The 17,907-nt window shown below is 43.4% G+C and overlaps 1 protein-coding gene across 2 annotated transcripts in view; it reads right to left on the reverse strand.

Annotated features, from left to right (window-relative positions):
* Window positions 1-17,907, reverse strand: part of USP24 (ubiquitin specific peptidase 24) — a 164,773-nt gene that overhangs the window by 39,435 nt on the left and 107,431 nt on the right. For both annotated transcript variants that reach the window (XM_072649592.1, XM_072649593.1), the window contains exons 38-46: window positions 16,164-16,324; window positions 13,687-13,748; window positions 10,144-10,335; window positions 9,438-9,555; window positions 6,651-6,795; window positions 5,417-5,536; window positions 3,112-3,237; window positions 2,399-2,497; window positions 970-1,052 (exon numbers count right to left, since the gene is read on the reverse strand). In XM_072649592.1, the coding sequence (XP_072505693.1) occupies window positions 970-1,052; window positions 2,399-2,497; window positions 3,112-3,237; window positions 5,417-5,536; window positions 6,651-6,795; window positions 9,438-9,555; window positions 10,144-10,335; window positions 13,687-13,748; window positions 16,164-16,324 (1,106 nt within the window). The remainder of the gene's footprint in view (window positions 1-969; window positions 1,053-2,398; window positions 2,498-3,111; window positions 3,238-5,416; window positions 5,537-6,650; window positions 6,796-9,437; window positions 9,556-10,143; window positions 10,336-13,686; window positions 13,749-16,163; window positions 16,325-17,907) is intronic.

Below are 17,907 nucleotides of genomic sequence, written 5' to 3' on the forward strand. Positions count from 1 at the left end.
TGTTCACTGGGAGTCAACAGTGTGTTGGGACAACTCCCAAAACTCAAGTGACCAATAAAACACTGCATTGAGAAAGTGGCCAAGAACCACTCCTTCTCTCCTTGGTCTGAGTGTGAGACTGTGTCCAGATCTGGGGATGACACTGATGAGGTGGAGAGGGCCCCAGGCCATGCTGTCTAGAACAGCCTGGTGGAAGAAGGTGGTCAAGGCATAACATGGCAGCACGTTTATTTCTTCAAAAGACTGCCATGCAGAAGATGCATCAGGTATTTTCTATCTGGCCCCAGAAGCAGAGCCAGGAGCAATGGAAAGAAGCTGTAAGATACAGGTTTGGGCTGAACAGCAGGAAATATATGTGGAGTACAAGGTGGCAAGTCAAGCAAAGTTTGGAGGATGCTAGTGGAGGACAGCAAAGTGGCCATGGCAGTCTTCCCTAGCTCAGACTGTCTGAGTCAAGAAAGAATTCAATCATGAAAAGTTATAATCCCTAGATATGATTATACAATTCCTTTTCCTTAGAGTATAAAATGAGGCAAAAATGATTAATTTAACCATCCCTTTCCAATCTATTCCAAACTGCTGCTGCTGTATGAAAAGGTAAAAAAAAATTTTATCTCAAAGTACACCGTGATAACACAGAAATAGGGAAAAGAAACAAGTCTCTATTAAACATCTACCATATGCTAAGCACTTGACAAATATATCCTTTGTTCCTCATAACAACCCTTGGAAGGAGGTACCATTGCTATCTCCATTTTACAGTTAAAAAAGAGGCACACAAAGGTGAAGTGACTTGCCAAACAGCACACCAAAATTTCTTGGTAAGTCAGTATTCTTAAAAATAGGCATTTTAACACACCATTTTTGCTTAAGATTGTGACAGGGTTAAAAATCTAAAGCAAAAAAATCCCCAAAGTATCATTAGAAATGTCAGTGCAGCAAAATTTTTGAAGTATGAGTTTGACTAACCTGTGGGGACAGTCCTTACATATCTTCTGATCAGAGTAGACGCCCTGGAAAGTGTTCTTAAAGATTTGGTCTCGACCAATTTTCTGTTGACAATAAAAGTTATTGTCAATATAATAATTTATGTTACATTATGTTTATATATATAATTATATATTATATTTATACCACATTACAATAAAACTATTAGTCATGCTCCCTGAACTTACAAATTAGTGTTACGTATTTGGCAAATTATCTCGCTGCACTACCAAGAATGTCAACAGCATAAAGTACGTTACATTCTGGGGGCACGACAGGTACCCAGGCTCACCCTGGGCCATAGCTCCAACACTGTCAGTCTGTGCTATGGAAGGTCAGAGGACATGGAGCCACCAGGAACACTAGGAGAGGCTGAAAGAAGATGGCCCTGGAGCTGAGAAGAGAGAGGCCACCATGCCAACCTCTCCCAGCCTCTGCTAATAGTCTGGTTATGATCACCAGGGGGCAGCTAGACGTCTGCTACGTACCTTTGAGTTAGGGTTTTGTTTTATCCATTTTGGGCAAAATTTCTAAGAGTTTTCCAGAATTGAAATGAGGTACCTCAGAATAAACCGATTTCCTTGTCACAGAAAGTATTGAAGTGGGGGTTGTACTTATGACTTGTCAAGGAAGTTAGGGAGGGGATTCCTGAGCCAGGAAGGGAACTGGGTTAAATAAGGTCTGTGATTATGTCCAAATCACATTTTTGGGGTGGGGGCAGGGCGGAGATTCTAAATTTAGCTTTGGATTAAGTCATTCTATTTGTCTGACCATAGGATGCTTTAGTACCAATATGGCATTGATGAATCCTGGGTATAACACACATAGCTGGTTCAGTTTACAGTTTTCAGTTTACAGTTATCCATATTTTAAAAATACAAACAAAAACAAAAACTCATTTTAGGGGTAATAGCTTCTTTTTGGACCAACATGGTGAGATTAGTTGTTTGGTTCCCTAGGAGAGACAGCACATGTCCTTTGGTGGGAAGGGGCTGGGGGGCTGGGCAGCAGGAAGACCAATGAATCGGGGGAGCTGCCACCATCCCTCTCAAGAACTTAGTCTGGGCTCGCCTCTGTTATCCTCATGGTCCCTTTGAACACAACAATGGGTGGGGGTGAGGGGTATTGCTGTTAGCAACAGCTCCCCTGGACATAGCACCAGTCAGATGTTTCCATCTGATCCTTACGACAACCTGGAACCTAAGGAGCACAGGCACCATGACCCCTTTATGGACGAGGAAGCCGAGATTCGGAGCAGGTACACCCAGAGACAGCAGAGGTCAGATGTGGGACATGGTCTGGTGCTCCTGTGACAACACTACACACACTCTTCCAGATTCAGTTGCAGACAGTGCTCCTACTTAGATTTTTGGAGGTAGTTTTTAAAACTGAAAAAGGAAGCTTTCATTACCTTGAGGTGTTCATCCATCTGATCAATGAGGCTAGTAAAGAATTCATATGCATCCTGCTGTTCTCGAACATAAAGCTCTTTGTTCCACATCTTGAAAATCTATTTAAAAGCATCAGATGTGAAGAAAAAAATTCTCAAAATTTAACTTTCTGTGTATCTATCCTTTGGTTTATATAAATAGAAGAAATAAGTGAATCCTGCAGAAAAGGACCAAGCTATCTGCAGCGTCCATTGAGAAAAATGAAGCCAAGCTGCTGCCCCTCCCCACCCCAGCACCTTGTGAGAGGGACCAGCACAGCCATTACATGACTGGCAGAGGAGTGCTGGCCAGGACTCCAAACCCGCAGGCCTGCACTACTAATCAGCTGCACTAGCCACAAAAGAAAACAACAGGAATTTCACTGATTAAATTGGACCAGAACCTTAGTAAAGAACAGAATGTTGTGATCTAAGCATGCAGGGAAAAAAAGCATCACAAGGTAAAAGTGATCAGCCAGATCTACAGGGCAAAGTAACAAAGCCCAGGGATTACAAGGTCCATGTAAACTGAGAGGGAGCATTCTTTTCCACACACTGGCTCCTGAAGGAAATGGTGGGTGGGAAAGTCCAAGTCATTCTTTGCCGATTGTTGGCTGAAGTCATGAGCTAGCACGCCTAACAAGCCACCCTCATCGCACATTGAAGTAGGAAAATAAATAGCATCGCAGAAATACCTTCCAAAAATTCTCAGGTACATAGTATTGCAGCTTGCTTTCCATTAAATGCCCAAAGAGGGACTGGACTTGATAGAACACACTATCATCTGGATTGTCCATATCGTCATCAACAGAAAGTAAAGCCTTAACATGGAAAATATTAAGTTAAACATAGTAATCTTTTTAAAAATTACCTTATTTCTTTTCAATTAGCAAAAGTCCACCTTTCTCTCCCTCCCTTCTACTTCCATCCCATGCCCCAAGTCCTTAGTACAAACATGCAGAGTCAAAACAAGCTCCCCCGTGAGCCCTCAGGGGCCTTCACTTCCATCAGGAAGTAAGGGGCCCTCTGTTTTGTCATGAGTCCCCTTGGAATCATGGCTGGATTATACATGGATCCTTGGTGCTCCTAATCCTGGATCTTTCTTACAACTTAACAAGAGCATGTTAAAATGCATCCTTACTGTAGCTCACCCCTGACACAGAACTGGAGGGCTGAAAGGAACCCCTGAGACCTCTGCTTGCGATTTCCACTCCAAAGGAACCTAGTCCATTCTCATCAGCATGATGCCTTTCCTGGCATCTCTCCTTCTATTGGCCCTGCAATCTGTACTAACAGCTCCTGGTTCTATCATCTAAGGCCAAATACAATGGGTCTAATTCAGGGCTGGGGAACCTGTGGCCTCAAGCCTCCAAGTGGCCCTCTAGGTCCTTGGGTGTGGCCTTTTGACTGAGCCCAAGTTTGACAGAACAAATCCTGTTATTCAGGGGGTTGGTTCTGTGACCTTTGGATTCAGTCAAAGGGCTGCACTCAAGGACCTAGAGGGTACACCAGGTTCCCCTTTGGTGGGAAGGGGCAGGAGGGCGTGGGCAGCAGGAAGACCAACAAATCAGAGGAGCTGCCACCGTAATCCTTACTGGTAATCTCTCCCCTTTGTCCACAAGGCAGGTCTCCCAACACTTGAAGACAATAATCATGCCCCGGTCTTCCTGCCCTGAACTTTTTTCTGGGTTAAAATGCCCAGGTCCTTGGCATAAAATGACTTCCTATGTCATGGTCCCAGGGCCCTTCCTCATTCCTCTGAAAGAAAATCTGGGTGCACACAATACTCCAGACTTGCCTGACTATGGCAGAAGATGGCTGGATCACCCTGCCCAACTCCAGATAGTTCTGTCCCACCTAATGCAGCCCAAGACTGTTTTGGCTTCCACATCACACTGCTAACTTAGTGTGCTTGCAGTTCACTGAGACTCCCAGATCTTTTTCAATATGACTGCTATCTATCCATGGCTTCCCCATCTTACGTCTGTGGTGTAGTTTATTATTATTTTTGTACCCAATGAAAGATTTTATTATTATATTGAGGCCAATGTTCTAGTCTGTTAAGATCCCTACTGGATCCTGACTCTTGTCATCATGCTCCCTGTCCTGGCATGTCTCTGACGAACATGGCTGCACTGTCTGTTGGGTGGCCTGTGACTGGAGGGCCCCTGGCCAGTTCTGATTCTCTCTGAATGCACCCTGGTCTAATGCTTCTCTCTCCATTCCTGCACTTGGTCAGAAGCCTTGCTGAGCTGGGGACCAGAAGTCTACACCCTTGTTTCAGGTCTTTCACTTTGCCATGTAAAGGGGCATTTGTCTTTGAACATCTCTGGGCCTTGCTTTCCTAATCTGTAAAATGGATGGCCAAACAACTGGTTTTGTACACCTCACAGTGAGGATCAACTAAGATAACAGATAGAAGCATTTTGGAAAATGGTAATTATGGTGGTTGCAATGTGGGTGAAAGGGAAAATCTAGATTCTCATTAAGAATAGTAACATCACCACAGACTGCACAGTCTAAGAGCTGGCAACGTAAGGCCTAAAGCAGGAGGTCCTGAACAAGATACTTGAAATCTCTTGGCCTCCCCCTTGTCATCTCTGAAGGGGGTGAGGCATGGGGAATCTTGACAATCCCGAAGTACCTTTCCAACTCTAAATCTAAGTACTTGCAAAATAGAACAATTCTATCAACTAGAATCTCAAGAGACTTAAAATGACAGAAGTGCTTTTTCAAGTTCATGGTTACAGGATGCCAGGAGATCCCAATGTTAACTTTGGAAGTAGCATATGGAGCCCCTGAAATTCAGGTGGGGAGCACAGCAGAAGAAGACAGGATGAGACTTCCAAAAATGTGCAGAGATTCTGCAGTTCTCACCTACTGTCTGAAGCGTGACCCTAATGCATTTATTAGTTTTGACTAATCTCCACTCTTCAATTATGGAATTGTTTTCAGTCAAAACATCAAAAGTAAAAATGAATGGGAAGAGAGGGAAATCACCTCAGGGAGACCAGGCTGCATGTAGAGCTGCTGGAAAACCGCGTTCATGTAGCAGGTGGCGCCGCCATTCTTGAGCCCCACAAACCCCGAGACAGCACGGCTGTCTACTGGGGGCAGGTACTGGAGAGGGAGAGAAGAGAAGACGGTGTCAGCGGCACGGCACAATCAACAGCACCCAAGAAGCCACCTTTGACCTCCTCAGAGAGGAAGGGCGGGACCACCCTGAAAGCACCCACATCTCAGTTTTGTTGTGGGCAAAGGGCCTTGAAAGCTGCCACATGCTCAGGAAATGTGAATCATTGTGGTTTTCTTAACTACAGAGTTACAAATTCAAAGCATCACTTAAAAACAGAATTCCTTCTAATTCTGCATCTCTACAAGTACCATTACAGATGCCACTACAACAATGGCCAGGGGAGCAGTCTTCCACAAGGTTGAATACACTGGACTCTCACTTTAAATGTGTTTTAATATGGGTCTGGTTTGGTGTGGATCAATACAAAGCTCAGTTTCGGCTACAGGGCATCCAAGATAACAGAGCAACGTCTCTGGGACACTCTTCCTTGTAGGAGCGGGTCCTGAGATACTTGGCGGGGAAGGACAGTAATGCTACCCCATAAAACATTGCAAAGCAATGTTTTTCTGCATCCAGTAATGTGAAATAAATCATATTTTTTGAGTTTCTAGGAATGCTGAAATATCAAGGACTCTTGAGACCCCAAATATAGGCATTTAAAATTAATTTCCACTTTGGAGGCCAGCTCCCTTGTTTTCCAATCAGATACGGAGGGGGGGAAGTGGCACGTGCACGCGTGCGCGTGTGTGTAAAATAATTATCTAAGGAAAAACTATATCGGTTATGATGGCACATTTCCCACTCCTTATTACCTGCTCCTCTCTTGCCCTTGTCCCCCAAACATTTATTTAAAAGTACAAATGTTTCCATAAGAAAAAATATTTTCCATCTTCTTCTGGAGTATCTTTCATTCATGTAGTGAGTTAAATCACAAAAACTCAAATATGTTATGGAAAACTGGGCACTTACAGGTAATCAATGACATCACTAGGGAGTTTAGGGACAGGATTTGAACTTGGGTCTTCCTCACTCTAGGCCCAGGGCTCTGACCATTCTGATGCCATCTAGCTACCTTCTAATAGTAGCAGCAGCAGCAGTTAGCATTTATAAACCCACATTTCACAGTAAACAACCATGCAACGCCTCACAGATACTCACATCAAACTCCTTGGTGAGAGCAGGGTCAGGCTGATGGTGCATAGAAAGCAGCTCTTTTGTAATAATCTGAAGATTGGAAGGTGAGCTATCAGCCAACATCACCAGAACTTCATAGGCTGCCAACCGACTATTCACAGTACTACATCTAAAAAAAATGGCTAGTGGTTTTTTCAAGAACAAATTATCTTAAATATTCTTTAGACATTAAAAAAAAAAATTGAATCTCTTTATTCCATCTAGGCTGGAAGTATAAGGGCTTCACAGGGGTCCGGGGAAGCTTTGACTTGCTGTTTCTGACCTGGGTTAGTTTGCTTCTCCTGCTGCAGCTCTGGGGGGCTCACCATATTAGTGCCCAATTGAGTGTGGACCCCTGATCAGCCAGGCCCACTACAACTCAGAACTCCTGAGCTCAAGAGATCCACCAGTCTCGCCATCCCCATGACCAGATAAATATTCTTTTAAAAATCAAATGGACATTTGAAACATAAAGCATAGCAGTTATTAAGTTACTGAATTCTAGATAACAAACTTCAAGAAAGCAGGGATTGTCTTATCTTTGTATCTTCCAAATTATTGAAGCCAATGTAGGTAGTGGGCACTTAAGAAACAGTGATAGACCTGAATGCATGGACTCCAAAGAGAGAACTGTAACATCCTGATTAACAATCTAATTTTGGAGTGCCAATAAAAAAGCCTCTTTGGAAAGCAGTCATATTACAAGAAACAGTGAACATTTTCCAAGTCACCCAACAAGATTATAATGCTTTATCATTGACAGTGTCAGCCTGCACCTGCTTTATAGAGAAATGTCCAAATGTCAATGAGAGATACAGGAGAACAACTGAGGGACCCTCTAAGATCTTCTTAAGTATACTAACTGAACAAATCCTGTGCTTATTAAAAAGCAAGGTATGCATCAGTGGCAGATAGCAGCCAGTGCTCTGATACTTTAACCCTGAAAAAACAGGTAGAAGAAACAAATTTAGAAATGAGAGGACACATTTCTTATCACTTTAGACACTTCAGAGCACAAGGTCATTAATTAATTTTCTGAATGTTACAATAAAAAAGGAAACAAACGACAATAACAACAGAAAAACTTCCACTTTCACTCCAGAGCTTTAAGCTAGAAGAGGTAATGTGTAACGGGAAAGCACCGAGTTACTAAACCAGGGCACCCACAGCCTGCCCTCTCACAGGCCCTGAAGATCACAGATTTGGGGCTGGAGGGATTCATGGAGGTCATTGGTATAATCACCTTATTTTTTTAGTTGAAGAAACTGAGGTTTAGAAAAGTAAGTTGCCCAAGGTCACAGAGATAAAATCTATTCTCCAATACTTAATTTTTATCCATTCTCTATTTCTTCACCATTCACTGGGAATTCCCCTCCTCAGGAGGGGGCTGGCAATTGAGTTTCTTCTTTCTTTCTGATTTGATCATTAGCTATGGTTGTGTTCATGTCCTTCTAAACCTTGTGGCCGAGCTAAGAAAGGATAGGGAGTGGGACACAGAAGCCTCTGTGATGGAGGAGAAAATAACGTGCAGAAAGCCCAAGGGAGCAAGGGCAATTTTTGTATTGTGCTGACAACAGTAACAGCTCCCATTTCAGGAGGGCTTTAAGGTCTACAAACAGCTTTACCTACATTATCTCCTCTGATACACATGACTCAGAGATTGGGACTCATCCCCATTTTACATATGGGAAGACCCCAAACTGACAAAGCTAGTGCCCTGCTTGGGGTCACATGGCCAGGATTTGAGCCCATTTGAGTCCACTGCACCAAATGGCCTTAAAGAACCACTGGTTGCTATAGATCTGCTCCACTGCACCTTAGAGATAAGCTCAACCTGTCCCTCTGAGGTCTGGGGCTCTGAGTGACACATAGTGAGTGAACAGATCAAAGGCTTCCTTAGCTCCTCAATGTGGCAAACATGCAGAATGCTTAGGTCCACACACTTCACCACTCCATGATAGACTTGTTGCCTCTGTAAAATCAAGGCCCAGATCTTATTAAAAATAACCTCAATACAAGAAAATGTGGATAAAACAGCTTAGAAGTTAACTTCGCCATCACTCATGGATAGGCACAGAAGGGCCCTTCAAGGACCCATCTCACTTTGTTCCTAACCAGGAGCCCCTTTGCCAAGTTTGTGACAAGTGCTCCTCCAGCATGTCTGACGACCCTATGGGAGGGAATGTGATGGCCCAGCCTCCAAGAGACCAATTTTAAAGTCAAAACTGGAATATTTAATGTTAGTTTCCTAAAGTATTTTTAATTTCCTCACATGGTAAAAAGGAATAACAATTTTTGCGTTACTGTACCTTCTGATTAAGATAGCAAGGAAGTACATAATACATATTTAAGAGTGAACCATCAAAATGGCTACAATAAAAAAAATATTTTATGAAGAAATATGTAGTGCTAATGTAAATAATGTGACCACTTTAGGGGATCCACTATTCAAACTAATCAGGACCTAGCTGAATCCCTAAAGGAGATGGCCTTTAACTAAAAAAAAAAAAAAATTGTCACCTGATACTCTTATTAAGTATCCTATTTTCGGATACGTAGCTAAGGACCTCTGGGGTCATAAATAACAAATAAAGCTTAAGCTCCTACTGCCATTTCTTTGGCTTCCTATGCAGTGGATCATAGGACTACAAAGACAAAGATATCCTGCTTTCACATACATCAAGAGTTCTACCCAAAAGTTCATTACGCTGGGGATAAGAGTTCCAAGTTAGAATTTTTACCCCAATTGAACACAATGTGCATTTTCCATACTTTGGATGGAAGTCCTGCTGACTGATGGCAGTGCTGCCAACTGGAGAATGACTGTTTAAAATAATTCTAGAGGCTCGGAAAAGGAAGTCATCCAATAATGGTTTGATAAGCGATGACCCTGGAAGAAAGTGAATTATTCACAGTGAAGACCAAAAGAGACAGACCTCCCAATTTAGTAAAAAATTCTAAGTTACATTTTTCCCTCATAATCCCAAAAGCAGACCTGGCAAGTAAGAGTGAGGTACAACTGCTAGGTTCTATCTAGCAGAAATAGATTGGGTCTCTGTGGACCCAATCCCAGACTGTGAGCCCAGGAAGGACCCTGGAGAGCTCTCTTCCCACTCTCCCAATGCACACGTCATGCACAGGAAAGTGACTAGCTCAAGGTCACAGGTCGGAGCCTGCACCTGCATTTTCTAATTCTAATCTCTTGCTCTTCTGACTAGGCCAGGTTTCGCTGCCTAGTGAAGAGACCAAAGGAAAATTAGATTCTATTTTTCCTGTCATTCTGAGTTGTGCTATCAGCCACAAATAACACATGATACACTAAGTTTTAAACCGATCTACACTAAAGATTCAGCTGATTTCCTGCTGCCTAAAGCACTGATTTTCACTAGACTATTTAGTACCCAATCATTTTATTTCCCCAAAATAGACACTAACCTATATTAATAAATTGAGAACGGGAGTATAAGGTAATAATTACCAAGCATTTCTTTTTCTGCTCCACAGAGCGAAAGGAGGGTCTTGATGAGTCTTAAATGTCCTGCTAATAAAATGTTGTCTGCTTCACTGGTTTCACATTCAGCTGTACGATTAGGCTCGAAATTATCTAGCCAAGTAATTTCATCTTCTAGCATGATAGCTGGACTGATCTTTAACTGATCCATTTCTGAAGCTAGAAAAGAAAAATAAGTGTAAAAAGAAAGATTTCATTTACAAGACCTTTGTTTCAGACTGTCAAGGTACAATCATCTGATAGCACCTTGAATTCACTGGGTTCACATCTACAGAAGTTTCCCCACTGGACTAGCCCCTCTTTCAGATGGCTTCCTCTGCCAGATGCATCACTGTACCCTGGGCTTGTCTTGCACCCCTCTTTCCCCACCATATCCAGCCAGTGGCCAATTCCTATCAATTTTTTAGCATTATCTCTTCCCATTTACACCCTTCTCTCTATTCCTGGTGTCAGCACCCTAGAAGACAACAAACCCTGCTTATCACAAGCCTGAATTAGTTGAATAACAGTCTTTCCATGTCCTTCTTTCCTTTACAATGTGCATTAAAAATCATACTGACTCGGGTCTTTTTTGACTACCATTCCCCTCTCACCCCAGTTGGTAACATAAGTTTATAAGTAGCCCAGTATAAAGTACCAATAGCAAGAAAGAAGCTTGCAAGGGGGAACCTACAAGTCACACATACACCAACTTAAAGATAAAAGGAGCATAATTTGCAAACTGTAACATATATTAACCAAAAATCGCATCCTAAGAGTATCTGCTAAGTGAGGAGAAATCCCGTAGGCCCTGCTGCCAGAGTCTTTCAGTTCTATGACAAAGAAGTCTCAGAGAAGTTCCAAGCATCTGCATCAAGACCAACAGAAAACCAAATGGTGCTCATGATTCGGAGATGACGTGGACATGTTAACTTCAAAGTTTCACTGCCAACTTTGAGATAATTTGGACATGTTTATGAACTCAACCCTGAGGTAGTACAGAAGAGTTAGTCTATCTCTTCCCCAAAACCCCATAAAATGAGACCATAACATATGTAGGAATTCCAGATTCTGTCAGCCAAGCCAAATCTCTTCTCTCTTCATCCCTGGCTCGGCCTCAGAGCTAGCTTTGTCTCTGTTACCAGGTGTCCTGCCAACACCCTGAGTACCATTTGAGGCCATCATGCTTCTGTGATCACAATCTCCTCTCTCCCCAGTCTTGATCACTTGGGGAACTCAATTCTACATTGTCCCTGACTCTCTCTGTCCTGACACTGACCAGGCCTCACCAATGCCTGGATCGCTCCTACCACCTGTTTCCTTAGCTCTTTCTCATGTGATAACTGAATGGAAGCCACATCAGCAATGCTGACCGGGTCCAATCCAAATTGATGCTAGCTGATTTGAACTGGAGACTTCATGTAACAAGATAATCCTACTCCATTTCTCCCTCACTGATTTCCTATCTCATTCATCAGAGCAGCTGTTTTTAACCTTCTCTTCTTTCCTGTTTCCCATTGTATCTTCCCACACTCTGCTGAGGACCCCACTTCGTATACATTATAAAACTGAGAAATTCATTGAGAAATTCATTCTCTCCTCCTCCTGCTTTCATCCCCACCATCTGCTCCACCAACAATGGCTGATCTCTCTACGTGTCCTCCATCTAATCCCCTCCTGAATTCTTCCACAGACTGTTCCCACCAGCAATCTATGAGTAAACCCACGACTTATCATCCTCAAAAAAGCCTTCTTTACTCTAATCAGCCTTGCTGTTAACCTTTATCTTTCTTCCACTTCTCAACCAAATGCCTTGAAAAAGCTGCCTATCCTTGGTAACACCACTTACTCGATTTTAAAACCATCTGCAGTTTGGCTTTTGACACCCCTGCTCAACTGAAATTGCCCTCACCAAAGTGACCAATGACCTGAACAGGAGAGCTCCATCTCATGGCCTTCTGAATTCTGCGCAGCAGATGATGTGGATGACCACTCTTCTCATAAAACCTTCCCTCCTTTCCCTAAGTACTAGAGCACCTTGTATTTAACTACCTGGCACATGTCCATATTTATGTTGTTTGTGTGTGCAATTTCACGTCCTTTGTTCTTTCTGAGGCCCCCATGGCGCCCCACCCCCCTCATTCTGGCACGGCACTCCTCTCTTCTCATGCAGTTGCTCTCTCTTTTAGCATGTATAACTCTGAATTATAGCCGTACATGGACTGCACCTTAAGCAGAGCAGACTGCAGCCTGGACATTCCTAATGGTCTAGACAGCCAGAACTTATTAAATGTTTACTGATGTTGAAGTATAAAATAAGCCAGTCAGTCTTCACCGTGCTTTTCAGGTGGTCATTAACATGAGGAAAGCTGTGCCAGTGGAAATGGCCAGCTGAGAAACAGGAGACGCTGCTTAACCAGGAGATAAAGAGCTTCACGGGCCCCCTCTGCCCCAGCACACTAACTGCACCAAGGTGTTTGGGCCTATAACAACCATGTCATCATCAAAGCTGAAAAGTGTCTTCATGGCACCTTTCCTACAGGGGTTTGTTTTGTCCTCTTGACAAGCCTTGTGGCATAGATGCTAGCAGCTGAAACACCAAGGCTCTGCCAGACCCGGGGCTCACAGCAGATGGTGAGTGTGGACCCAAGGCCCTCCCATCTCCAGCTTCAGTCTCCATCCATATGCCACCCAACACCAGACAGATACATCCTTTCCCATTTTGGGTAAAGAACAGGGATAAATAATTCAAGCATAGCCAAAAGCAGCCTTTTTTTCCCCTTCTGGCACACAGTCTTAGGGCAAAGAGCATCAGACCTGACTCAGAAGACATGGCTCACTCCATGAGGTCAGGGACCGCAGTTAGCATCTGCCAACATTCCTGACACTTGCAACTAGAAGTGGCAGAGCTCAGAAAAACAACCTCCTTGAACTGCAAGGCTGTGCTCTGGAGAATTCCTGTACAAGCATCTTCCTTTCATTCTAGTACGGAGTCAATGCTTGCTCAGACTAAGACCAGGGAAACCAGGGCTGACTGCAGTACAAACATTAGCCCCAAATTTTGTTTCAGTCAGTAGCTTCAGCTGCCTCTTTGCACCCAACAGCTGCTACCTCTGAATAATACTTCTCACCATGAATTTACTGTATCTTGGTTGGGGCACTAAGAAGATGAGCAGGAAAAAAAAGGAATTTCCATACTAGCAAAAGAAGGCACATGATCCCCATATGAAGAGTCGGGATGAACACCAGTGATGTTAAAAATCTTTCATTACGATCCCACAGTTATGTGACAAAATCTTGTCCATCTGCACATTTTAAAAGTCATTAACCTTTCAAGCAATGCCCCTGAAGTCACAGTTTGGATGGCTAAGTACGGTAGGGGATGGGGGAAATAAGAGGAAATGGGGAAAACACAGGCATTCTTGGTCAGTGTGTGCTAACAAGAAGAACTGGTGCTCCTCCTTCTTCATGACTCTCATACAGACTTTCTAATCTAACTGTGGGCTTTAAGAAAACTCAGACATCACTTACTTGTCAGGTCATCTAGTAACTGACATCTCAGGTCAAAGTATTCCATGCACTGAGACAACAGCCTGAAAAAAGAGAGGGCACTGTCATTACAAGAACTCATTTTTAAAGAAAGTCTTCTGTCTTTCTGGAAAGAAAAGAACTAAATTGTTATATAATGAGCTGATAAAAAATGTTAGAAAAGATAGTTCCCAGCCTGCAGAGGTCATCACTGATATGCAAGGATTTCTTAACGCAGCCAAGATTAGGAAGGAAGCAGGAAACTGGGACAGGATTTTTGTAACTAGTGTCTGTGGTAAAGGCCTCATTTCTAAATGTACAAGAATACAAGCCATTCCCCAACTGATAAATGGCCAAAGGATATGAACAGGGAGTTTTCAGAGGAAGAAATTAAAGCTATCTATAATCATATGAAAAATGCTCTAAATCACCATGAAAGAGATGCAAATCAAAACAACTCTGAGGTACCACACCACACCTATAAGATTAGCTAACATGACAAAAGAGGAAGATGATAAATGTTGGGGAAGATGTGGGAGAGTTGGAACACTAATTCATTGTTGGTGGAGCTACGAGCTGATTCAACCATTCTGGAGAGCAGTGTGGAACTATGCCCAAAGGGCTACAGAAATGTGCATACCCTTTGACCCAGCAATATCGCTTCTGGGACTGTATGCCCAAGAGATCATAAAAATGGGAAAGGGTCCCACATGCACAAAAATATTTATAGTGGCTCTCTTTGTGGTGGCCAAAAACTGGAAATCAAGGGGATGCCCTTCAATTGGGGAATGGCTAAACAGGTTGTGGCATATGAATGTAATGGAATACTATTGTGCTGTAAGAAATGACAAATAGGGGGACTTCAGAGAGGCCTGGAAAGGAGCAGAACCAGGAGAACACTGTACACAGTAATAGCCACAGTATGCTGTAACAGTAATTGTAAAGACTGTTTCTGGTAGACTTAGCCCTTCGCAGCAATGCAAGGACCTAAAACATTTCCAAAGGACTCTTGAGGCAAAATGCCATCCACATCCAGAGAAAGAACAATGGTTGGAATGCTGAATGAAGCAAAATATTTTCTCTTGTGTTCTGTTTGGTTTGGGTTTTTCTCACGGTTTCTCCCATTCATTTTAATTCCTCTATGCAACAGGACTAACGCGAAAATGTGGTTAATAAGAATGTATGTGTAGAACCCATGTAAGACTGCATGCTGTCTTGGGCGGGGGGTGGGGAGGGCAGGCGTGATGGAGGGGAGAAAACCTAAGACTTATGGAAGTGATTGTAGAAAACTGAAAACAAATAAATTAGTTTAAAAAATCCTTCATTAAAAGATAGGGAGGCTAAATTCTCCATCACAGTCACTGAACCATTATTATAAGAAACAGGAAAAACCCTCCCCTTGGCCCATCCATATGAAAGGAAGCAAGATTGTTTGTACTATGAGAGAACTCCAAACACTTCACAGACAAATCAGTTAATAGCAAAATCCACAAGAATTCCAGCTCTTTGCCACTGACATTACAGCTGATCCTTCAGGTAATAGGAAGCCCCAGGTGTCGGCTCTGTATCTCATGGTCACAGAGGCCGCTTGTCCCTCCTTTTCAGCTTCTACACTTAAGTTCCTGGAGGGCAGGGTCTGTCTTTTGCCTCTATATTCCCAGCACTTAGCACAGTGCCTGCCACACACTAGGTACTTAATAAATGCTGTCTGACTGATTCGGGCCAGACCTGTGCTCATGGAAGGTCACTTTGACAGCTTAGAGGAGCATGGGTTAGCACAGGGACACACTCAAGGCAGGCAGATCCCTAGCAGCTACTGCAATAATCCAGATGTTGGGTGAGGAGGGCCTGCATCAAAGGGGTGGAGAGGATGGGGTGCTGTGTGAGATGAGACTGCCAGAGGATTTGGCAGCAGCTTCAATGTGGGGGGTGAGAAGAAGGGAGGAGTCTAGGCTGACTTCCAGGGCCTGGAAGGAAGGTGGAGCTTCTGACTATCATGCGGAAATTTGGAAGATCAGAGCATGAGATCAGTTTTACCACTTGGAGTAGGAGAGGGCACCAGGACAACCAGCCAGAGACAAGCAGGAGGAAGGGTCACAGTTCTGAGAGTCATCTGCCAATTGAGGCTAAGTGGATTCATCAAAAACAACCCTGTGCCTGAACTCAGGTAGGGACTTGGGCTTTTACATCTCATGGAGTTTCAAGAGACCCTCTAAGAATGTTCCCCAAATGGTGAATGCACAGTATGACTTACTTTCAGCATTGTTTTCAGCTTCTTGTGAATCCTGGGATTTTAGAAGGTATGGAGGGAGACAGGAAAGAGGAAAAAACAGAGAACTGCAAAATTCCGTTTGGCTCGGCCAAATACGGCTCAGAGGATACAGTGCAGACTGAGCCCTCTGCAAACCTTCCATGGGACTCATTCTTAGGAGAGACTTTGGCAAAGGACGCACAAATAGACAGAGCCAAATCCTGGTTACCTCTGATTGATACCCCTCATGATACTCGTTGGAGACCAGAGAGGCAGCTGAGCAGTCAGAATGACGCCAAGGAGAAACTGATTTGGCTTCTGCACTTCTGGGTGAGATGAAGTGTCCGTCTGGCTAAGAGTGTACAACTGATCACAGGCAACATGGCGAATCTGAAATAACAGGGCTATTAGTGGCAGTGGATATAATAATAATGGTAATTTTTATAGAGCACTGTACAAATGCTACTTCATTTAATTCTCACAATTCTAGGGGAAAGGTGTTATTATTATCCCCATTTTACAGGAAAGGAAATTGAGGCAGGCAAAGGTTCAGTGACTTGCCCAATCTTACACAATTAATAAGTGACTGAGGTGGGATCCCGATTCTGTGCATGGTGACACCCCCTAGGGCAGGAGGCAGTCCATGTCACCCCTCGAACCCTAGCATATGTATTGGTGCACATCTCTGTAGAACTCTGTCATCCCCGAAGTCTGGGACAATGAGCTACAGGACACACATGGTGCTTCTGGGCACTGGGGCTTGGGGTCTCACCTTATTCCCTGGTCCCTGGGAGTTCAGTGACCTGGCCAGCTTCCCATTCATCCTATGAAGCTCACCATCCATGCCTCTTGGGGGTTCTCTACTGGTCTCGTGAAAGTGTCCTGTTTTTACCCATTTCTCTTTGTCAGGATGCTTTTTCTTGAGTCTTTTTTGGGAAGTTTAGCTTCAAAATTTTACCCACCTATTTTTAATTCACTGTTTCTGTTGTTTTATTTTATCCAGCATGTAGTTGCTTAATGATGAAATTCTTTTAAAAAAAATTCACTGATTTTAACTGAATTTATTTAAAATTTAGAAGCTTAAAAAAATTTCCCAGAATGGTTCAAGTGGTGGCTCTCCATCTCTCCTCCTCTCCCCTCCCTCTAATCTTTCCCTTCTTCCCCTCTTCTTTTCTTAAAGGGATCACAGAGCTAGGAAGTAACACCAGATTTGAATTTAGGTCTTCTGACTCCTGAAGCTTAAATATCCATATAAATCTATATGCAAATCAGTATCAGATCTAAGATTTGGTACACTTGGGTCACCAATATATATTATAATCAATCTAAGGTTTCACAGATAAATCTCTGGGCTTTGCCCTGAGGCACAAGAGATTTTGTGTTAGGCCAGGAGACAACCATCTCTGATGATGACCAACTGTGTCCCCATGTGGTAGAAGGATGGTACAATGGATAAAGTGCCAGGTCTGGAGTCAGGAAGACCTGAGATAAAATCCAGCCCCAGATACTAGCTGTGTGACCCTGCACAAGTCACTGAACCTTGTTTACCTCAGTTTCCTCATCTGCAAAATGAGCTGGAGAAGGAAATGGGAAACCCCTCTAGGATCTCTGTCAAGAAAACCCCAAACGGGGTCAGAAAGAATCAGATGTAACTGAAAGGACCGAACAACAAATGTCAATGAGAAAATTCACTCACTTCTAGATTTCTAAGATGAGGGGACAGGACGAGATGGCTCCTGAGGTTCCCTCGTGCTCTGGTTCTAGAACCCCTTGGCAGTGATTCTAAGTCTCTAGGACTCCCACCCAATATGCCATGACATCTCATATGTGAAGCACTTCCAGTTATTAGTGGATATAAAAGAATAACAGCTAAAGTAAAAATGGCGCCATGGACTCCAGGCCTTACAAACAGCAGGCATTACTGGGTCTGGCTAGGTCTGGCTGCTTCCACCGTGGGCCCCAGGTGGCAGGGA

Source organism: Notamacropus eugenii, chromosome 2 (genome assembly GCF_028372415.1).
Source record: "Notamacropus eugenii isolate mMacEug1 chromosome 2, mMacEug1.pri_v2, whole genome shotgun sequence".
Taxonomy (NCBI): domain Eukaryota; kingdom Metazoa; phylum Chordata; class Mammalia; order Diprotodontia; family Macropodidae; genus Notamacropus; species Notamacropus eugenii.